The sequence below is a fragment of the Molossus molossus genome, unplaced genomic scaffold (genome assembly GCF_014108415.1).
Source record: "Molossus molossus isolate mMolMol1 unplaced genomic scaffold, mMolMol1.p scaffold_m16_p_18, whole genome shotgun sequence".
In the NCBI taxonomy this organism is placed as follows: Eukaryota; Metazoa; Chordata; class Mammalia; order Chiroptera; family Molossidae; genus Molossus; species Molossus molossus.
This window is the reverse complement of record NW_023425353.1, coordinates 66,197,130-66,219,425: the sequence shown is the minus strand read 5'-3', so window position 1 is coordinate 66,219,425 and position 22,296 is coordinate 66,197,130. Positions and strand designations below refer to the sequence as shown.

Genomic DNA, 22,296 nt, shown 5'->3' with positions numbered 1-22,296 from the left:
AGACCCCGCCCACTTCGCCCCTGCGCGTGTTCAGCTTTCATGTTAGATAGACGAGAATGTCGTCTTAGCTGCTGCTTCCGTCCTTCCCGGGCTGTTCCTGCGCCCCGCTCTCGGGGAAACCGCGAACTCGAGCCTCCAGCCTGCGCGGGAGGGATGGAACCGGGTTCGCCCTCAGCAGAGGGTCCCCTGTGACTGGCAGGGACGTTCGTCCTCAGAATGGTGTGGGCAGACGTGTGTGGTTCAGGCCTTCTGAGAGGCTGATGAGCTGACAGAAGGGTTCTCGCCTGTTGTAGCAGGAAGGGTGTCGCGTCACCGTCTCCCTAAGGTACCGTCCCCAGCCGTGGGCAGCAGGAAGCCCACGCCCACATGGGGGCTGAGTTCCATTCTCCATCTGCCGCCCCCTAGCTGTGGGGCCCCAGGCAGGTGACGTAACTGCTCCCAGACCTCCTGCAGAGTGGGAATAACGACCACCTGATCGGTTGGTTGGTTGCAGAATGGCCTTCTCATCATTCCAAGGGGTACATATTCCATGTGGCTAACACCTTATTTAGTCTTTATTTCAAAAATACTGTCTGTTTCAGTGAGCGTAAGCACAGCTCTAGTTGTCTACTGAAAGATTTTAATTGGCTTCAAAGCTCTCTGCTGGGAAGAGGAAAATGGCAAATAATAACGGAATTAAACACGATTTGCATACCGAGGGCAGGGAGAAATGTACTCGTTAGAAGTGCGACTAAGAGGAGACACGTTTCCCCTCTGAGCAGTTCGTTTCTCCTGGAGGGTCTCAGAGGAACTTCCCCTGGCCCGTTCGGGAGACGTTGCTCATTCCTTTGACTGTCGCAGTCACCAGTGCGCGGGTCCGTCTGGAGCCAGGCTCAGGCCGATCTAGAGGTTCTCACCGGCTGTGTGCCTTCCCGGGGCGCTGGGGGTCCCTGATGCTTGGCTCTCGGCCGCTCCCCCATCTGCAAAGCCAGCAGTGGCCTCTCCTGCTCATGGCTCTGTCTGACACTCCTGCCTCCCTCCACTCATCAGGACCCTAAGGTAGCGCCGGGCCCACCCGGACAGGCCGGCGTGGTCTCCCCGTCCGCAGGTCCTTGACCGCATCACACCTGCAGAGGCTCTTTTGCCACTTCAGGTAACATACTCCCAGTTCCGGGGATTAGGAAGTGGACACGTTGGGGCCATTATTTTGCCCATCACAGAACGTATGTTAGTTGCATTCTGTTACTGTGTAATAAATCACCCCAAAACTTAGTGCCTTAAAACAACTATTTCTGTTCTCACAGTGTTACAGGCTCAGGAATGAAGAGTGGCTCATCTGGGTGGTTGCCTCAGGGTCTTTCAGCAGATTGCCATCTTCTGAAGGCAGACCCTGCTCAGTGGCTGTTGGCACGTGGGCCTCCACGGGGCTGCTTGAGCATCCTCACAATGTGGCGGTGGTTTCCGCAGAGGAAACGACTGATGGAGGGGCTCTTCGGGGAACCAGCCCTAGGCTGGGGTGCCAGGCAGAGTCTGTGCGGAGGGATGTGAGGGAAGGGTCTGGAGAGGTAGGTGAGGACGTGGCTCCACAGGCCACAGGAGACAGATGACAGTGCCCATCCGGGCTGGTCTCTAAGTGTCTTCTTGCACCTGGATAGGCACCCAGTGAATTCAAAGGGCCGAATGTTTGTTCATAGTCAAAGTGACACTGCAGTTCAAGATTGGTGAGCTGTCTGCCATAGAGAAAGACCGTTTATTACAGTCATGTTAAAGCACCCAGTGGTGGCTGTCTCCCAGTTGCTATGGAGACCTCCCCCGAAGACTGTGCTGGCTCACAAGACCATCTCCCACCTTTGCCATTTCTTTTTCCCTTTTCTCCTCCTCTTCTGTGCTTTCACACGTGCACCAGTGTGGCGAGGGGACTAAGTCCCACGCAGCCGTCGCTCGCCTCAGCACTGGGCTGGGGTGCCCTTTGCCATCCCTGCCTCCCTCTCTGCTCCCTCCGGGAGCTCCCGCATTGGCGCAAGGCAGGCATGGAGAGCCAGCAGTCCTCGTCTGGGGCCAGTGGGCCGCCTGAGGGCTGCGTGGCCCCTCCCCGGGCCCCACCCTGCTCAAAGCCTCATTGAACGCGTGTCCCTCTGAGTCTCAGCTGGTCCCAGAGTCCCTGGGGGGAACTAAGGATTCTGTGTGACCTCTGGGCACCCCCACATTCTGTAATGAGGGTGTTGACTGGGACATGCAGGGTTTCCCATGCTCCAGCTTTCCTCCTCTTCCCTTCCTTCGCCCCAAATACATCCTGTGTTCTAGTAAGGACTCCCAGCAGAAACAAACCACTCTGCTGTCCTCGTGAGCCTGAGTCACCGTCCGAACACAGCTCAGTCTCGGTGTTGCAGTGGGAGCGGGCGTGGGGTGGGGCCTCACGTGCTCCCTGTTGCAGCCCAGCCCCTGCTGTACTGTGGGAGGGGGCGCAGGGCGGGGCCTCACGTGCTCCCTGTTGCAGCCCAGCCCCTGCTGTACTGTGGGAGGGGGCGCAGGACAGGGCCTCATGGGCTCTCTGTTGCAGCCCAGCCCCTGCTGTACTGTGGGAGGGGGCGCGGGGCGGGGCCTCACGTGCTCCCTGTTGCAGCCCAGCCCCTGCTGTACTGGTGGGAGTGGGCACGGGGTGGGGCCTCACGTGCTCCCTGTTGCAGCCCAGCCCCTGCTGTACTGTGGGAGCGGGCGTGGGGCGGGGCCTCACGTGCTCCCTGTTGCAGCCCAGCCCCTGCTGTACTGGTGGGAGCGGGCGTGGGGTGGGGCCTCACGTGCTCTCTGTTGCAGCCCAGCCCCTGCTGTACTGGTGGGAGCGGGCACGGGGCGGGGCCTCACGTGCTCCCTGTTGCAGCCCAGCCCCTGCTGTACTGGTGGGAGCGGGCGTGGGGTGGGGCCTCACGTGCTCCCTGTTGCAGCCCAGCCCCTGCTGTACTGGTGGGAGCGGGCGCAGGGCGGGGCCTCACATGCTCTCTGTTGCAGCCCAGCCCGTGCTGTACTGGTGCGCCCGCAACATGTCCTTCTGGAGCAGCATCTCCTTCAACCTGGCCGTGCTCATGAACTTGCTCGTGGCCTTCTTCTACCCGTTCAGAGGCGTCCGAGGAGGTACGGGCTTCCATCTCGGGAACGGCGGGGAGCTCGGGGAGGCTGTGACCCCCGGGAGTATCCGTGCCCCCTTTTCGACAAGATGAGGTGGTTACCTTTCCCTCAGGTTTAGTTATACGTTGGATTTAAAATAATACACATTTCCTGTCCACACTCATGGGCAAGGAAGAAAGAGGCTGCACGCTACGAAACCTGTAAGAAGTCTGAGCCGCCGCCTCGTGCCTGTGGGGAAACTGGGTCTCAGAAGTTGAGACGCGGAGCCAGGGTCCCACAGCTCGTGAGGGGCGGAGCCAGGAATGTGGACATGTTGATGCTCATGCTCAGTCCGGTAGATTTCTCTCTCCCCACACCACATGTCAGACCGAAGAATTTGTAAGAACTCTCCGGAATTGTTTGGCGGGGAGGGACAGGCAGGGCTTGAATGACTACAGATTGTGTGTCCTTGGTCAGTCTCAGAGCTGCGTGCTGTCACTCACGTGATCACAGGTGGTGTCTGGGGCCTTCCTGGACCTCCCTGCCCTCGGGGCCCAGCCACCTGTGTGCTCACCCCATATTCTGCTGAGGACAGGCGACCGTGCAGGAGAGGCATGAGCGGCCTCCTGGAGGCATTCGGGCTGTGGGTTCTGGGGCGGGCACCTCCTCGGCTGTGGTCCATGGGCCCTTTCTGGTGCCCACGGCCACCTGTGAGGAGGGGTGACCAACTTCTCAGCTCAACTTCCCATCAGAGCTTCTTGGCAGATCAGCTCACATGCACGTGTGACAATCGCTGGGTGCCACCCGTGTGATATGCGTGGGGTAAGGGTCCAAAGTGAGACGGTGCAGGGAGGGTCGGTGGAGCGTGGGCCCGGCCGTGCAGGCATGCACACGCCGTGGAAGTGTGTACCTCAGCTCCGGGGAATGGCAGGGCCGCGGGAGACTGGTGACAAGTCCCCTCCCCTTTGAGGAGCTGACTGCTGTTTGGCCTTACGTTCCACTGAGGGCCTCTGGTCCCCAGAAAGCACTGCGTAAACACAGGTTCTCTGGGGCGCGCTGTCAGCCGAGCCCGAGCCCCACTGATGAGGTGACAGTCGAAGGTCTTCCAGCTCTCTGGAGGTGGCCCCACTGGGACGGACACTCTGGCTGGTCTGCAGGAGGCCAGGTTTGGGCAGTGGGGGCCTTGGACCTGCAGGCCAAGGGGCTGGACAGTCAGACCCCGGGAGAGGTGGCGGAGCTGACCTACGGAAGCCTTCCCGTCGCACAGGGATGAGCGCCGCCAGCTCGTCGGCGCTCCGGGGGTTCTCTGTGACACGTTGGGGGCGTCTTCCATGCTCACTGCTGACACCCTCCCGGGAGGTGGTGCTGGCCTGGCCTGCAGGAGAGACCGGGCTGCCCGCCGGCAGGGGTTTCTCTGAGAGCAGCATTTGTCCACGTCGGGTCCTGAAACCAGACGTCCGAGCCGCCCCTTCTGAGCGCGTGGCGTGACCTCGGTGTGGGTGCTGGTGCGGCTGTGTGACTTCCAGGGCTGGTGGCTGCTAGCTCACCAGCTGCCATGGAAGCTCCATTCAGAGGAGTGGCTCCCCCTTCAGGACTGGAGTGTCCTCAGCCCTTCAAAGGCGTGAGGCTGGCCGGGCAGCCGCGAGGTTCCTGCCGACCCTGCGAGCCTGCGATGTGGTGGAGCAGATAGAGCAGCGCTTCTCAGACGTCCTCGCCGACATCCCCAGAGACGACGAGCACAGGTGGAGGGAGCGGGCTGAGAAGCTGCCACAGATCCGCCAGCCGGCGTGAGCGGTGCCAGCGGTTTGCCAGCTCCTCCGCCGCCCTCCCGCTGGGTCTTCTGAACCGTCGTGAGGACGCCAGACGGCTTACCGAGCCCGGGACTGTTTCGGCGTCTCCAACCTCGAAGGGATTTAAAAGATGTATAATCACCGCACCGCTATCCCGTGTAACAAAAGTAACAGTAGGTCGTGGGACAGCCTGTTCTTACTCATGTTTCTCCAGGTGTCTCGAAGGTGACTTTCTGCTCTTGGGTGTTTTCTTTTTTTGGAGTCTAGCATTTAAAAAATAATAATTTTCCTTTATTGATTTGAGAGAGAGAGGAAGGAAGAGGGAGAGATGGAAACATCGATGAGAGAACATCGACTGGCCGCCTCCTGCACGCCCCCCACTGGGGATCGGGCCCACAACCTGGGCATGTGCCCTGACCAGGAATTGAACCGGTGACCTCTTGGTGCAGGGTCGATGCTCAACCACTGAGCCACACCGGCTGGGCATCTAGCATTATTTTTTAACACTGCTTTAGAGTGGGGAGAGGGCAGGTTTTGGGGTACATGCATTGCGCCGGCCGTATTTATTATATTGGGATCTTCAGATGGTGATCAGACACTTCACTGATGGACTCACGGCCTGAAGCGTGTGCAAAGCTGTTCATCACTCGTCATCCGGGAAGTGCAAGGGGAAACCACGGTGACAGCACGGCCAGCCTGCTCGCGGGGCCAACACTGGAAAGACTAACAACACCAAGTCCTGGCGACGATGCGGAGCAGATGGGACTCCCTCGGACGACTGATGGGAAGGACACGAGCCGCGCCCACTTCGGAAGACAGCATGGTAGTGTCCCAAAATTGGAGATATACTTAGAATTCAAAAAAATCAATTTTGATGTATTTGTCCAAGAAAGATGAAAAGCTACGTCCATGCCAAGCTGTGTCCTTGGATGCTCCCAGCCGCCTTGTTTGTTGTGACCCCAAGTGGAAACAAGCCGAGGACCTACGCTCATGGCCGAGTGGAGACTATGGGCCTCCACACATCTGACACTGCTCAGCGACGGAAGGGACGGGTGTCAGTACCCACGGTAACCAGAACGAGCCTTAGTCAGTGAGTGAAAGAACTGGAAAAGGCGACCTACTGATAGGGTTATTTCTTCTACTTTTATGACGTTCCGGAAAACGCAGAGCGATGATGACAGGAGGCAGTCGGTGGTTGGCTGGGGGTGGGGACAGGGCAGGTCACCTGCTGTGGGAACACAAGCCTTTCCGGTGATGAACTTGTCCCGTCTCATTGTGTTGGCATCCACATGGGTGCCTGTGGCGGCTCCGGGAGCGTCCGAACTTCCCAAATTCCTGATTGCGCCTCAAATGGATGCATCTGTCGTTTGTTCTTTAAGTGGTGATGAAGGGCCATGGCCGGAGGCTCACAGACTGTCGCCCCAGGCCATCTGTAACCCGAGGCTCAGTTCCCTCTGGAGGAAAATGGAGGAGGTGGTGCCAACCGCGTAGGGTGGTGGAGAGGATTAGGCGGGGTCACCCACGTAAAGGGCCCTGTGACATCTCACCGAGGTTCAGGGCACAGGACGGGACACCCAGCCCCGGAGTCCTCCTCTTCCTGAATTCCCGAAGAGCTCCCGCCGTCTCTAATCCGGTCTCCCTCCGAAGGCCATCGGGACAGCTAAGCGCTGGGTTGGGGAACAGTGTTCAGGTGGACAGCGAGTCTCGGGGAGAAGCTGTCCCCGATGGGCTGTCTCGCTCCCCGAGGCGCTGCAGCCGGACGGCGGGGAGCGAGACGCTCCTTCATGTAAGTGGCCTCACCCAGCTCCCTGTTTACCTCCGAAGGAGACGCAGAATGCGACAGCCTTTGGAAGGGGGGATTGTAATGAGTGTTTTACAGACGGTATTTTTAGACGCGTTACATAACCGCGCCGTCTCGGGGGACACTCTAAATAGAACTCGCGCTGGCAGGAGATGACAGAAGCTGGAGTCAGCTCTGACCGGGGACAGTCGGTATAGGAGCCGGTGGCACAGACGCCGCCTCCGCCCCTCCCGGAAGAACCCGCCGGCGGCACCTGCCGCGCCCTGCGCACTCCAGGGGGCGCGAGGAGCTGAGGTCCCAGGCCGCCGCCCTGAGAGCGGGGTGGGGCACGGTCTGAGCTTTACTCACTGGACACGCCTGTGGCAGGTGCCTGTGGGCACCAGGTGACCACTGGAAAATGGTGTCCTGTGCGGACGACCAGGGGACACGGAGAAGGAGGAGAGGAGGAGTCCCAGGCTCACAGGACGGGTGGGGACGTCCCGAGGAGCTGACGTCTGAGCTAAGACCCGAGGTGGCCGGGAAGGGGGAGAGGTCCCAGGTGGAAGGAACACGGTGAATCAGGCGTGGGGGTGAAGTCCTGGACACGACTGGTCACGTCGGGGCAGAGAACGGGGACGAGAGTCAGGCCAAGTGAGGCCGAGAGGGGTTGAGGAGGACACGGTCGCGCCTGCGGGTCTGGACGGGCCCGTGGGCTGTGCTGCTCGGTGACCCCGCCTTGTCTCGCAGGGACGCTGGAGCCGCACTGGTCTGGGCTGCTGTGGACGGCCATGCTCCTGTCTCTGGCCATCGTCATCGCGCTCCCCAAGCCCCACGGCATCCGGGCCTTAATCGCATCCATGATCCTGCGGCTGATATTTTCCGTCGGGCTGCAGCCCACGCTGTCTCTCCTGGGAGCGTGCAACGTAAGTAGGACACCCGCGCGTGACCAGGCCTTCCCTGGTCCGGAGCCTCGGCCCGGGATGTCGGTGCGGGCCAGCTGCTAAAGCGGCCGAGGCCGGCGGAGCAGGTGGGCCTGGAGGGCACGGCCGGGGGGCGTGGTGCGCTCCGGCTGCACGTAGCCCTCGGGTCAGGAGTTCGGCAGGAGGAGCAGAGCGGCTGAGATTTGAATTAGCTTTGCCCATCTGGGCACGGGTTTGCTGGGACCAGAGATTCTCGCTAAGAAGTCCCGTGATCAAATGTGAACTGGGCCTCCCGTGGTGAGGCTCCAACAGAGGGGGAGCGGGGAGCGGGGCGGGGAGACGACCGTGATCCCAGAGTCGGTGGTGAGGCTTGGAATTGCTGTTTCCAAACCGTGGAAGGATGAAGCCAACTGCATGATGGGAGAATCCCTGGGGAGTGATGGCAGCTGACCTGAGACGCCCTGGAGAGGCCTCCAGGTGAAAAGGAGGCGTGGCCCTGCCTTCTAGCGGCTTCCGCCTGAGCGCGTGGGAAGCTGAGGCCCTTACAGAAATGGGAGGGACCCTGCAAAATAAGGTTGCTACGGCGATTCAGTGCAACAGTGAGTGTCCCCAGATGGGTGCTCTGAGGTCCAAGCAGCAGGGGCCTCAGGGGAGAAGAGCCCGCTTCAAGCTGACGAGCTCGGTGAGGAGGCAGGGACGGCAGGTCTTAGACAAGGGAGAGGCGCTGTGACAAGCAGGACCTGCCCCGCACAGGTGACCTGGGCCTGCACGGGGACCTGGGCCTGCACGGGGACCTGGGCCTGCACGGGGACCTGGGCCTGCACGGGGACCTGGGCCTGCACGGGGACCTGGTCCCACACAGGTGACCTGGGCCTGCATGGGGACCTGGGCCTGCACGGGGGACCTGGGCCTGCACGGGGACCTGCCCCGCACAGGTGACCTGGGCCTGCACAGGGACCTGGGCCTGCATGGGGACCTGGGCCTGCACGGGGACCTGCCCCGCACAGGTGACCTGGGCCTGCACGGGGACCTGGCCCTGAATGTTGGGGTCAGGCACTTGGGCTTCACCCCCAGGTCAGCAGTCCCAAAGCACGTTCCAAGTGACCAGTCTTAGGTGGGAAAGGGGGTCCCTGGTCAGGTCACGTGGGAAATGCTGGGACGGCTTTTACCGCAGAATTTCTCAGACCTCATCATGTCCACGTGGGTCATGAATCTTCAAGAAAGGGCAGAGGTGTGGCTGAGTTTCCCACACTGACTTCCCATACTCTTCCTGAGGTCTCACTCGGAGCTGGTGGTGTAGAGAACGCAGGTGGGGGAAGTCTCGCGGTAGCGGGAAGGGACTCGCGTGTCTCCGAGCACGGAAACCGTGCAGACGAAGGGGCATGCTTGAGAAAACTGCTTCCGTGGCGGTGTGTCACGTGGATTCACATGGGCGGGGCTGGAGGCCGGGGCCCGAGGGGCTCTGCCGAGCTTAGGTTAGCGGTGACAAGGTGACAGGCGTGTGTCGGTCACAGTGCAGAAGGTGTGATGTCACCGCCCCAAGGAGGGTGACCGTGTGACGTGCAGTCCGGGCCTCGCACCTGTGGCCGCGTGGGCTCGGCCCAGGTCCTTCCTCCAGGCAAGCCGGTATTGCTGTCCCGACGGGGGGGGGGGTGAAAGTGGCCACGGTTAACTGCACGTTTTCGGCCGCGGATGACAGAAGAATATGCAGCCAGTTAAAATGAAGTCATGCAAAGACCCAGTTTTCAGGGTGGAAACATACTTCAGTTGTTGATTTATTGGGCTTGAGGTGACAAGACAAGCTGTTCTGTTGGCTGTGGCCTTCGGAGATGCATGATCAGAGTGACAAGGGCTCGCCAGGGCTGGGGAAGGGAGTGGAGGCGTCGCGAGCTGAGGCCGCGTAGGGAGGAAACGGTAAGTAAAGGGAAAGTGTCCGTGTTCCAGAGGTGGTGGTCTGTGGGCTCTCTGGCTCTCTTGTCTGGCCTTTAGTCACCCCCCAGTTCTCTCTCCTTGAACAGGGTCAGCTGGGGCAAAGGCCGGGGGGGAGGGGGGGGAGCTGGAACAACTGTAATAAATCATCATCCCAGGTCACAAAGAAGAGGAACGCCCACGTGGAGTGAATGAGAGAAAGATGAGCTGTGGACAGAGACAGGATGTCAGAGCCCTGAGCTGGGGGGCAAGACGGGTGGACCCCCGCGGGGAGCGGGGAGCGTGGAGGGCGGCGGGGTAGAGAGCCCGGGTGCTGTGAGCAGGGCCCTCTGGGGTGCTGGGGCTGAGCCAGATCTCAGACCAGTGGAGCAGGGACAGACTGAGTCTGTGACTAGGACAGACCCGGGGTGCAGGAATGGAGAGCGCTGGGGTGCGGTGGAAGGGAGACATGGGGTCGGGAAGCGGCAGGAGCCTGGGCGTGTGGGAGGTGCCGCAAGGTCAGCCTGGTCTTTTCTTCATCCGGATCTGTGACAGTCCCACCTGGGGAGCCCTGCACAGTGAAGGTCAGAGCATTAGGAAAACCCAGGCTGGCTGAGCGTCCGTCTGTCTGCGAGCCGGCTGCTCTGCAGGTGTCGGCTCCCCGCATGTCTGAGCCCAGGAGCTGGCTGGCACCGACCACCAGAGGCACTGGCCAGGTGTCCCCAGCTCCGCAGCCACGCTGCCGGGGGAGCCGGACATGGCTTCATGGAATGCGTCCGAGACAGATGTCTGGGGTTCCTACCCAAGGTGGGACTGTCACACCGCCGGTCAGCCTGCAGCAGGCTTCCGGAGTCCACCCGTTTAAGCAAAGGAGAAAATAGTGGTTCAGGTGGCTGAGACTCGAGAGCCTGGCCCTGGGCGTTGCTGCAGACAGAGGCCAGACAGACGCCAGCAGCTCCGTGCTTACGTCCTCTCATGTTCAAGGTCAGGGGAAAGAACAGAATGGCCTTTGCTGTAGCCCCAGGGAAGACCTCAGCGGGTGTCACTGGTTCCACTCGGGCCTGTGCCTGCCCCGGACCAGTCATTACTGCCAGGGGTGTGAGACTGTGAGTGGCCAGGATGGAGCCGCACTCCTGGCCCCAAGGGCTGATACAAGGACAAGGCTCATCCCCAGGGAAAAGGAGGAATTATTCCCAGAAGAAGGCAGGGACTGGAACCCACCCTGAAGTCCCTTCCTTTTCTTTCCCCACGAAAATGTCCGTCTTCCCGGCGAAATTGGGAGCAATGGGGAACCGGAACGGCCGGCTTCTCGTTGGGTTTCAACCCCGCCCTGCCTCGCGCAGAACAGAAATGCAGGAAACACTTGTGACCCTGCGATCACGGGGCTGGCGGGCGGAGGCGCCGTCTGCGGCTCAGTAACCACACAGGGACGTTCGGAATGATTCACGGCCCCTTGACCGCGTTTCCGCGCCCGTCTGTCTCACCGCGGACAAACCGCTGGTTCCCGCGGCGCTGGTCACTGGACGACCACGTCCCCTGTGATGTGCCTGAGAAGCACAGTCTCGAAGTGACTTGGATCCGCAGATGGTCCCGGGTGGGTGCGGCGGGCACGTGGTGCCACGGGGCGCTTCGGGTGGGCACTGGCCTCTGTCAGCGTGACCACACCCGCGCTCGGAGTCCGAGGTCTGGCGCTGCCGGGCCTGCGTGACGCCGTCTCCTTGTTCCCAGGTCTGCAATAAAATCATCTTCCTCATGAGCTTCGTGGGCAACTGCGGGACGTTCACCCGGGGCTACCGGGCCATGGTCCTGGACGTGGAGTTTCTGTACCACCTGCTGTACCTGCTGATCTGCGCCATGGGGCTGTTCGTCCACGAGTTCTTCTACAGCCTGCTGGTGAGTCCCGCGTCGCCTGGGCGTGTCCCTCGTCACAGACCCCTCCCTGTGCCCGGGCTAAGGCGGCGGCACCCGTCCGCTGCGCTGGTGGGACCCGGGAGGGAGCCCCCGGGGGGCAGGTCACCGGTGGCTGGCTCCTACTTCTCCTGGCAGACGGTGCCCACGGCTCGGGTGGGGTGGCGGGGACGCACCTCTGCATTTCTCCATCGCGTGCGCTCGGCCAGCACTTGCCACGGAGAACGTTCCTGAGACGGCGGCGTCTGAGCGCCCCCTGGAAGCACTGTCAGTGTGACAGGAGCGGTCTCCACGGTCCCAGGACCCTCCACGGAGCCCGACAGACTGATGGGCCCAGGAGGCCCTTTCGGTCGGAGTGGCTTTGTCCCAGGGGTCACGTCTCCATGACCTATAAAGTGAGCTGGTCCGTCACCCTCCTCCTGGGCAGGGTCTTAAATTCCAGACCAAGCAGGTGTGGCCGCCGTCCCGACAGGGAACCTGCACGTGCAGAAACCACCCCTCGTACCTGCACCTGAGGGCAGGAGGCGTGGCCTTGACCTGTCTGCCGAGAACCGTCCGGGAAGGGGCGGGAGGTATCAGAGTGCCCGAGGGTCCTGGCAGGCGTGGCCCAGTGGTTGGAGCATCGGCCCGCACACCCAAGGGTCACGGGTTCGATTCCCAGTCAAGGGCACAGACCTGGGGTACAGGTGTGATCCCCGTCCCTGGTCAGGGTTGTGCAGGAGGCAACCAGTGTGTCTCACATCAGTGTTTCTCCCTCTGTCTCCCTCTCCTTCCCTCCCTCCCTCCCTTTCACTGTCTCTAATAAAATCAATGGGAAAATTATCCTCAGGTGAAGATTAACAAAGTAAAAAGTATCTGTGGGGATAAAAAGTGTTGACTCAAGGTGAGGAACTTGGAAAAGGAAGAGGAAGGAAGGTCTTTCTAGAAGGTGCTCTGCATGTGGTCTCTGGGCTGCTCCTTCGCTGTTCTGAGCCTCGGTTTCCCCAACCACAATGTGGGGAGCAAGGTGGCGCGCCCTGGCAGGTGTCGCAGGCATCGGGTGGGACCGTGCACGCCGGGTCTGCGGACTCGCTGCGCACATGCGTGCTGAGGGCTGTGCGCTGTTCTGTCATTGCGGACTCTCCCACCCAGACCCACGGAAGTCGCCGTCCGTCCAGATCGATAGGACTAGCTCGGTCCTCGGCAGGCTGAGGGACTGAGCTCCGGTCCCTCGTTTTCAGGTAGCTCTAGGCGGACTGTGGATTTAGGCAGGGAGCTCCCCGGGAACCCTGTGGCCGCCTCTGGTCGCGCGTGTCAGAGACCCTCAGGGCTCTGTGCGTCTCTCGGCCTCCTGGTCTGCGGCCAGGCCCCTGGATGGGGTTCCGGCTTTCGAGTCGGGGAGACCTGAGTCTCCCGTCCAGTCCAGTCCTGTCCTCCCTCATGGGGAGGCAGTCAGTGGGCGGTCTGTCCCGTCCCTGCTGAGGGTCTCGGGACAGAAGGGTCCCCGCAGATGACTCTCTCCCCCTTGGAGAGAGGCTTTTCCTGCAGTTCTGCACCCAGCTGGCTCCGTTTCCTTCCTGTCCATTCGAGTCCCCCTCTTTGGGTCATTCCCAGTGCCAGATGGGGGTGGCGCCGGGAGGACGCGGCTCTGTCCCTGGCCGAGCGGGTCCTCTGAGCTCCTGGCCGACGCCCCCCAGCTCCCTCTGAGTAAAGCTCGGCCCGCGCTGGCGTGAGGCTGAGCCCAGGGAGGTGAGGTGAGGTGGGGACCCGCCCAGAGGCCCCGGTGGGTGCGGGCAGACTGGCAGCAGTCGGGTCTGCCGCCTCCCACGTCTGACCGCCCCGGCCGCCCCTCCCGGGCTGCGAGAAAGCCCCTGCTTCATGCAGCTGGCGTTTCCCCCACCGTCCACCGTGCCCTCGGACCCACCACCACGCGGGACGGAGCCCAGGGCTCGGCTCGCTTCCACAGACACCTCGTGGGCTCCAGCCACCGCTGCACGTCTCTCGGCTCTTCTGGGGGTTCTCTGCTGTCGGGGTCTTGACTCGTCGGTGACCTTCAGTGGTGTGTTCCTTTGGTGTCAAATGCAGTCTTCACTGTGTGTGCTGAGGGCCACAGACAGAACACTGACGCCATTCACGTTGCCCCATGAACGAGGAAAGTCTGCGTGTCCCGGGGTGCGCTCCACGCCGGCAGCCCGGGAGGGAGCGTGGGTGACGAGCCGAGGGCTGGGGACCCAGGGCGGGCCGAAAGCGGCCTCAGGCCTGCACCCAAGCCGTGTCCTTGGCGAAGGGTGGCGCCCAAGCTGAAAGTGTGCGTTTCTGGGCTGGCATGTGGCAGAAAGACATGCAGACGGACAGGAAGCCTGGGGAAATGTCCGTCCTTCGCGCTCAGGCGTCGGAGGGTCCAGAGCACATGGCGCGGGGTCTGCAGAGCGGGCAGCCTGGGTGCCCGGCTCGCTCAGCGGGCATGTGTTGGCTTCCATTAGCATGTGTGCCCCAACAGTTCCGTTTCTGGAAACGCACCAGGAAGCACTCGCTGGACATCCGTGTGGAGGCGACAGAGGTGCGCATCACGGCATGACGTCTAACGACATGCCGTTGAAAACGCTCCACTGTTCAGAGAAGAGACGTGGGGTAGGTCAGCTCCGGGTTCCGCACGCCAAGGACAGGGGGTCGCTGTTGGCACGAACCCGCCCGGACTGCCTGTGCGATGATGTGACGTTTCTGTAAACACACGTGTGCACAGGTGACTTTCTCCAAAGGCAGTGAAAGGAAGTAACTACCCAAGTGGGTAGATGTCTGCAGGCAGGGGAGTTAGTAGCGATTTTTTGTTTTTCTTTGTGCTTTTCTGTGATTTCAAAGTGTTCTCCACAGAACAGGTGTGATTTTCTAATTAGAAGGAAACTTTTCCTTCCTAACGTCATGCGTGACTATCGCTTTGAAGTGAGAAATTATAAGTGAGAAGGAACGACAGTCACCTGTCACTTGCGTGGTTTGGGAGCCGTAAGCGCGCCACGTTCCCAGCCACGCTCTCGGTGTGTCGTTTGTTTGGTGTCTGAGGCTGCTGTCACCTGCTGGGTGATACTTAACCCACGTCGATGGCCCTTGTGCTCTTCTGTTGACCAAAGCTCTTCCCTTCAAGTTTCTCCTGTACCCGGTGCCCTGCCCAGGCCCAGGGCACAGACTGGTGTCACGAAGGCAGAGTGAAGGGATCAGGAAAATGAACTCGGACGTAAAATCCTACGTTGGCGGGACTGGGTGGTCAGCCAGCACGGCCCACGGTTTTCCCGATGAGGGCACAGGTCCAGAGAGGGAGGCTCCAGGCTCCGTCATCTCACCGCGCGTCAAAGCAGAGTCAGGATCCAGCCCCTCGTCCCCTGGCTGTGCACAAAGCCTCGTGGGGACAGCACCTTAGCCCGGGTCTGAGAATGAGCCCTCCCGTCGCGCTCTGCCACCCTCCCCGCCGCGTGCCTGAGCTCTTGACACCCAGCCTCGGTCCCGTACCTGTCCGGGTCTGCAGCCGTCCTCTCGTGAGCCCACCTCTAGCAGGTCTGCGAGGCGAGGACACGCCCAGGTGTGACCTGATGGGCTCCGTGCCCACGAGGGCCTGGGAAGGGGTTGCTTCCTGCTGTGTCCCTGCCAGGGACTCCGTGTGACCCTGGCCCAGGACACACCTGGCTGAGTACACATAAGTGTGACCGTATGCTAAGTCCTGTATATCTATCGTCTATTTATTCTTCACAATAACTGTCTGCCCTCCAGTCTGCAAAAGGAAATAGAAGCTCGGGGAAGGAGAAGGGGAAGGTTCCCGCCCAGGGTCCGAGGGTAGCAAGTAGCTGAGCTTAGACGTGAACCTTTGTCTCACTCCCGAGTCCTTGCTCCTGCCCCAGCCTTCCCCACGAGACTCGCGGGGACAGGATTTATCTGACCCTACAGCCCTTCATAGACTCAGAGCTCCCTGAGTGGACACACGCCGGGACCCTCCTCCCGGTCCTGTTCTCTGAAACCCACCGGTCCTACCCTGCACCATCTGTTTCCAGCCCCTCTAAACTGAACGTGTACCCCTGGAACTGCTGCTGTTCCCTGCCTGCCTTCTCTGTTTACCTTTCCCCACTTCCCCGATCTCATCTTTCTCTGGGAAGTGGTCGGTAGTCGTATGATGCTTCTGAGCTTCCGGAAGGGCAGAGTCGTGTAAACCAAGCTGTCGTTGCGGGAGACCGGCGCACCTCTGGAACGGGCATCGCCAGGTCGTTCATCACCCTCTTTCTGGTTTTGAAGCTCTTCGATTTAGTGTACAGAGAGGAGACCCTGCTCAACGTCATTAAGAGTGTCACCCGCAACGGGCGGTCCATCATCCTCACGGCGGTCCTGGCCCTGATCCTGGTGTACCTGTTCTCGATCGTGGGCTACCTCTTCTTCAAGGACGACTTCCTCCTGGAAGTAGACAGGCTGCCCGACGACACAGTTCTCCCAGGTGGGTTTGGGGTCTTCTGTTACACGGATGTTTCCTATTGTGGCTGCACTGAAGACAACAGTGACTTGAGCAACGGAGGTGTCTCACCCAGAGCGTGAGTTTTGAATCCAGGCTCAGTTCTCGTTTTGCTCAAGGGGTGGTGTGGTCTGTCAGATGCACAGCGAGTGTCCAGATCCTACGCTGAATTCATTCACTGCAGTCGTATGTTAAAATAGCACAACTTTTTCCCGCAAGAATCGGACCTTATCTGTGTTGAACACAGAGGCGTGTGCATCCCCTTGGCTTAGTGCATCTGAATCCAGGAATTTCTCCTGGGAGGGGAGCCTGCTGGCTGGGCTGGGGGCAGGTGTGCGTGCAGGGCCGGCTGGGCTGTGGGCAGTTGTGCGTGCAGGGCCGGCTGGGCTGTGGGGCCAGGTGTGCGTGCAGGGCCGGCTGGGCTGTGGGCAGTTGTGCGTGCAGGGCCGGCTGGGCTGTGGGGCCAGGTGTGCGTGCAGGGCCGGCTGGGCTGTGGGGCCAGGTGTGCGTGCAGGGCCGGCTGGGCTGTGGGCAGGTGTGCGTGCAGGGCCGGCTGGGCTGTGGGCAGGTGTGCGTGCAGGGCCGGCTGGGCTGTGGGGGCAGGTGTGCGTGCAGGGCCGGCTGGGCTGTGGGGGCAGGTGTGCGTGCAGGGCCGGCTGGGCTGTGGGGGCAGGTGTGCGTGCAGGGCCGGCTGGGCTGTGGGGGCAGGTGTGCGTGCAGGGCCGGCTGGGCTGGGGGCAGGTGTGCGTGCAGGGCCGGCTGGGCTGTGGGGGCAGGTGTGCGTGCAGGGCGGCCACTGCGGAGCGGCCCTGGAGGTGGCTGAGCCTCGTGGCGTTTCACTAGCGGACCCCTGGGGGCGGCCCCTGCGGACTCAATGCCTCCTGTGACCCACAGAACAGCGCCTACACGGTGTGACGGGAGTTGCAGATAACCACGGTAGGGGCAGTGTGTGTTCCTGTGAAGTAAAAAGTTCACATCTCTTGAAATACAGGAGGATATTCCTCCAACTGCTGGTGGTGCCTGTCTCGGGGTTTCCGACCCTGCGCACGTGCGACGGGCTTGTCTTACTGTCACACACACGACGGGCTTGTCCTGTCGTCACACACACGACGGGCTCGTCCTGTCGTCACACACACGACGGGCTTGTCTTACTGTCACACACACGACGGGCTTGTCCTGTCGTCACACACACGACGGGCTTGTCTTACTGTCACACACACGACGGGCTTGTCCTGTCGTCACACACACGACGGGCTTGTCTTACTGTCACACACACGACGGGCTTGTCCTGTCGTCACACACACGACGGGCTTGTCTTACTGTCACACACACGACGGGCTTGTCCTGTCGTCACACACACGACGGGCTTGTCCTGTCGTCACACACACGACGGGCTTGTCCTGTCGTCACACACTGAGAACCAGCAGAGTTCCAGTCCGAGAGTGGAAAGATAAATGAAATCACGTGCTGGAGCCACGCGCCCTTCCCCTCCATCCACGTGGGTGACACTGTTCGGGAACATCCCTGGGGTCGCGGGCAGTGCGCAGGCTCGGGGAGACCGCTGGTCCCATCCCGCCACCGGCCCCTGTGTCCGAGGACCCGCTGGGTGGCTGAGGCCAAGCCGGGCGCGGCGTGTGCTGCAGCCTCCAGGGGACACGAAGGGCCCTCTCGGCGTCCGAACCGCACTGGCCCGACCTTGGACTCCCAGCAGCACCCACGGCGGTTCTGCCGCGCTTGCCAGAGACCCCGTGTCCGCCGTAGGGTTCGAGAGGTGCCATCGCAGTGCGCAGTCTCTACTGAGCCGCCAGGATGTGACCTTTCTGGCTTCTCTCCCGGCCGGATCACCCCGGGAACGTGCACGTTGCATCTCCGCCTTGAGTGTCCGTGCGGACTGCAGGGGGCCATCCGCCGTGAGGCTGCGCATCACCGAGTGTCCTTCTCTCCCCAGAAGCCAGCGAGAGCTTCGCCAGCGAGCTGCTGTACTCCGACGTGTGCAGGGTGGGCGCCGAGGACAACTGCTCCGCCCCTGCCCCCGGAGAAGGTAGGCCCAGGGCGCAAGCCCCACCTCGGCGCCGGGCCCCTCCAGCGGGCAGGCGCTGCCCGTGATGTTGGGGTCACATGGAAGCAGAGTCTCTGCCCGGAGTGAGGCCAGTGGCAACCGGGAAAGGCTGGGGGCAGAGGGAGACCGGGGGAGAGAAAGCTCCGTGGGGAGGACAGACCGGCTTCACTGATTCCGCCAGTATTTTCGGGGTGCCCACTGTTGCCAGGGCCCAGGTTACACTCCCAGGGAGGAGGCCGGCAGGCGGGTGGGGGTACCTGAGTTGCTAAATGCTGGGCATCAGGATGGAGCCCAGAAGACAGGGGCCAGCCTCGCAGTGCAGCAAGAACACCGCCAAGGAGATGAGAGCAAAACCGGAACAGCGCCCCGTCCAGCAGAGGCGGGGGGCCACGTCCCAGTCAGAGGGCACAGCCCGTCTGGGGTCACAGCCTGTCTAGGGGCCCAGCAGTGGAATACAGTAGGTTTAGGGAGAAACTGGTTATGAGGAAGAAGAGGAGCAAAAAATGAAGCCGGAGAGGCTGACAAAGGGCTAAATCATGAAGGGTCTTCCATGCCAGGCGAAGGAGGTTAAATTTCATCCAAAGGAGGGTTGGAAACGGTTGAAAGGGAGGTGATAAGATGAGAGACGTTTTAGCGAGAACATCCATTACTGCAGCTGGGGAGAGGATAGAGGTAGGAAGGCACGGGGCTTCCTCCTAAAACCAGGGAGGACGGACAGCCTCCGACGGGAGCTTCATCCCGAGGACCGATGCAACATGCTCCTGGGCTGGCCCCCACAGCGCCCCCGCGAGGAGCCTGGGCGCAGTGCCTCACCCTCCGCCCAGAGACGCGGGGGTGTGGCTCAGTGTCAGCAGCTTCGCCAAGGTCAAAGCTGGGACTCGAGTGGAAAACCCTGCAGGGACGGGCAGGTGTTAGACTTCACGTGGGAAGGGCAGTTCGGCCGCGCTGGGGACAGCGGATTCAGAAGCAGAGGTGCCCGATGGCTTCAGCGTTTCAGAAGAAGCGTGTGCCGCTTCGATTCTTTGTCTTGTTTTCTCCTTCCCCAGAGCTGCTCCCGGCCGGGGAGACGGAGCAAGACAAGGAGCGCACGTGCGAGACGCTGCTCATGTGCATCGTGACGGTGCTGAGCCACGGGCTGCGCAGCGGCGGCGGCGTGGGCGACGTGCTCAGGAAGCCCTCCAAGGAGGTGGCTGCACCCTGTCCCGGAGGGGGCGGAGGGCCGGTGGGCTGGGCAGAGGCCGCGGGCAGCCTGGGAGCAGCCAGGCGTGCAGGGCAGGGCCCGCGCCTCGGGGCCCCTTCCCTCTCTGCTCCATATGCTGGTACTGTGCAAGGGGACCCGTCCCCCAGTCCACGTGATCAGGGGAACCCTTTCCTCGGGCTGGGTCTGGCTTCCACACCCCTAGGTCCCGGGAAGCTCCCCGCCCACACGGGTGCCCGGCCTCGGAGAATTCTCGCAGGGTGCTAAGACCCCCAGCGGTGGCTTTCAGCGTCTGACTCCCAGTTTAAGTTCTGCCGGGGAAGGCAGAGGGGTGATGGTGGGGGTCAGGGTGCACCCCGGGGCTGACACTGGCATCTGCCGTGTGGGTAGAGTCCCCTCTGCCCGGACTCTGCAGACCTGGGGGGTGGGGTGACCTGCCTGACTGAGCCGCCTCCCTCCAGGAGCCTCTGTTTGCTGCCAGAGTCATCTATGACCTCCTGTTCTTCTTCATGGTCATCATCATCGTCCTGAACCTCATCTTCGGGGTCATCATCGACACCTTTGCGGACCTGAGGAGCGAGAAGCAGAAGAAGGAAGAGATCCTCAAGACCACGTGCTTCATCTGCGGTGAGCGGCGGCGCTGCGGGGCTCTGGGGGCCTCTCCCCGACGGCGGGCGGCTTGCTGTAAGGAGCGGGGCTTCAGGAGCAGGCGTCACCACACGCGGCTTGAGATGACTGCATCTCGGGTATTCCTGTTGTGGGGGAGCCCCGCATCCCTCGGCCCCAGGGACTGCAGTGTCCTCGCTGCGGATGGAGTCGGGTTTCCCGTGCACGGGGAGCCCAGGGCTCGGGCTTGGGCGTCGCACCTGCCACTCACCAGCGCGTCACCTCACCTTAGTGCTTCACGTCTCCAAACCTGTGTGGCTCACCTGTAACATGGGCACAAGGACACGGGACTTCTCAGTCGTGCAGCGGGACTTAGGAGAGCTGGCTCATGTACCCTCCCAGGCTGGGACCGGCCTGCGAAGGTGCCGGTAGTGAGTGTCCTCGTGGGAGGGGGCACGGCACCCCGACGTCATCTCAGCACCCTCAGGGGCACACGTGTAAACGGAGCTAATGGTGCGGTCTGGGAGCTGAGGAATCGTTTCGGGATTATTCATAATATGCTCACCAGAAGCTGTAGACACTTCCTCTGGTACATCTACTCAAAATGAGTGCTTTTTTCACATAAAAACTTAAAATGTGTGCTCCTTTTTAAATCTATATATATATTTCCTTTATTGATTTTAGAGAGAGAGGAAAGAAGGAAGGAGAGAGAGAAACATCGATGAGAGAGAACACCGATTGGCCGCCTCCTGCATGCCCCCCAGTGGGGATCGGCCCCACAGCCTGGGCCTGTGTCCTGACCGGGAATTGAACCAGCGACCTCTTGGTGCAGGGTTGACGCTCAGCCACTGAGCCACACCAGCCAAACTCCTTTTTAAATCTTTAAAAGCATTTTGTTTGTCATGCTTTCTGGAGTGCTAGAAAAATCATAAGAAGAGTACGAAGAAATTCTGTATACTAGGCCCTGGCCAGGTAGCTCAGTTGGTTATTGTCGCCCTCACCATGGTCACGGGTTTGATCCCCGGTCAGGTCACATGCAAGAATCAACCCGTGAGTGAGTGGAACAACAAATCGATCTCTCCCACCTCCCTCCCTCTCTCTCAAATCAATTTTAAAAATGAAGTTCTGTATACTGTTAACCCAAATTTTCCAAATATTAATATTTGACCTCATTTGTTACACACACACACACACACACACGGTTTTTCTGAATAGTGTGAGAGTGGCTGACTAATGCTCCTTTATCCCTAGATATTTCTGTATGTAGTTCCTAAAAACAAGCGCCTTCTCTGGTGTCCCTGCCATAGAATGATCAGAATTGGAAAATCAAGGATACAGTCCTGTGATCTAATCTACAGCCCTCGTTCAGAGTCCGCCCTTTATCCCAGTGATGTCCTTTAAAGCAGATGAAAGCCCCCCATGGCCCCTCTGGCGGTGTGAAGCGTAGGTCAGCTGTCTTGCAGATGGTCCCTTGATTTGGGTGTCCGACGTGTCCTCGTGGTAGGATTAAGGTTCTGCCCTGTTCCAGGAGCATCACAGACGTGGGCGCCCTCCTCGGGGCGTTGCATTGGGGGTGCAGGAGGCCAGGTCACTCGGGACTGGTCGGACTAACCTTGCTCTCTTGGTTAGGGGGTAACAGGTTTCTTCCCCACTGTCAGGTTACTTTTTCCTCTTTGCTGTTTTATGGGGAGATACTTTGAGACAACATAAGTATCTTATGCCTCAAAGAAAACATTGACTCACTAGCTTTCAAGCCCATGGCTGGTTCCTACCTGAGCCTCTTATGATGGTCACCAAAGGATGGTTTCTTATTTTATTTTTCTTGTACGTTTCTTGGCTTTTTATTTTAAAAAATCGCTTTCTCTTCTCCTCGCTTATGTGTGTCTGTGTGTTTTTATCTGTCACAGCATGGATTCGCAGGTTTTTATCTTAGTGGATTATAATCTTTTACTGGAATCGCTTATCTGATGCTCGGATCGCCTGATTTGCCCACTGAGAACCCCCGCAGGATGGTGCTGTTTTTGCCGCGTCATGTTTTATGTGCTTCCTCCGCTGTTTGACACCATGAGACAGTCCAGGCTCCAGCTTACTCGCCCCTCCCCCGACCCTGCCGGCTGTCAGCCAGGGGACAAGGAGCCCTGGTTCTTCTTAGTAGAGAATGGCATTTAGAGGCAAGATCTAGGGACGCGGTGTGCTCCTTCCTGCTGGCTCACGAGGGCACAGGTTCAGAGGATACGTGTGCGAATGTACAGGTACACGCACACACACACCCCTGTGCCCGTCGCTGTATTGGGGTGAAAGCAGGTTCGTGCCGGTGCCTCTTGTTCCCACACAGCATCTAGCGTTTACTCTGTCCCCCTCCCCGTACCTGTCAGTCCCCTCCTCTGGCCCCACGATCCGCCATGTGTCAGTCTGAGACACGGCTGGTTTCAGAATTGCTCACTGAGACCTCTGCAAAGTAAACGTACCAGCCAGAGTGGAAGATGTGCTTCCAGTTCTTTCTGTCTGTATTCTGTCTCCTCCACAACCTCGCAGCCTGTCTGCATGTTGGCATTCCCTGGCGAGGGGACCTCCCATTCAC

General features: G+C 60.5%; 1 protein-coding gene across 3 annotated transcripts in view; it reads left to right on the top strand.

Moving 5' to 3' along the window:
* The window catches only part of ITPR1 (inositol 1,4,5-trisphosphate receptor type 1), a 257,806-nt gene that overhangs the window by 212,897 nt on the left and 22,613 nt on the right, over positions 1 to 22,296 (top strand). For all 3 annotated transcript variants that reach the window (XM_036266062.1, XM_036266061.1, XM_036266060.1), the window contains 7 exons: positions 2,986 to 3,108; positions 7,399 to 7,574; positions 11,208 to 11,372; positions 15,642 to 15,837; positions 17,801 to 17,893; positions 18,958 to 19,097; positions 19,571 to 19,736. In XM_036266062.1, the coding sequence (XP_036121955.1) occupies positions 2,986 to 3,108; positions 7,399 to 7,574; positions 11,208 to 11,372; positions 15,642 to 15,837; positions 17,801 to 17,893; positions 18,958 to 19,097; positions 19,571 to 19,736 (1,059 nt within the window). The remainder of the gene's footprint in view (positions 1 to 2,985; positions 3,109 to 7,398; positions 7,575 to 11,207; positions 11,373 to 15,641; positions 15,838 to 17,800; positions 17,894 to 18,957; positions 19,098 to 19,570; positions 19,737 to 22,296) is intronic.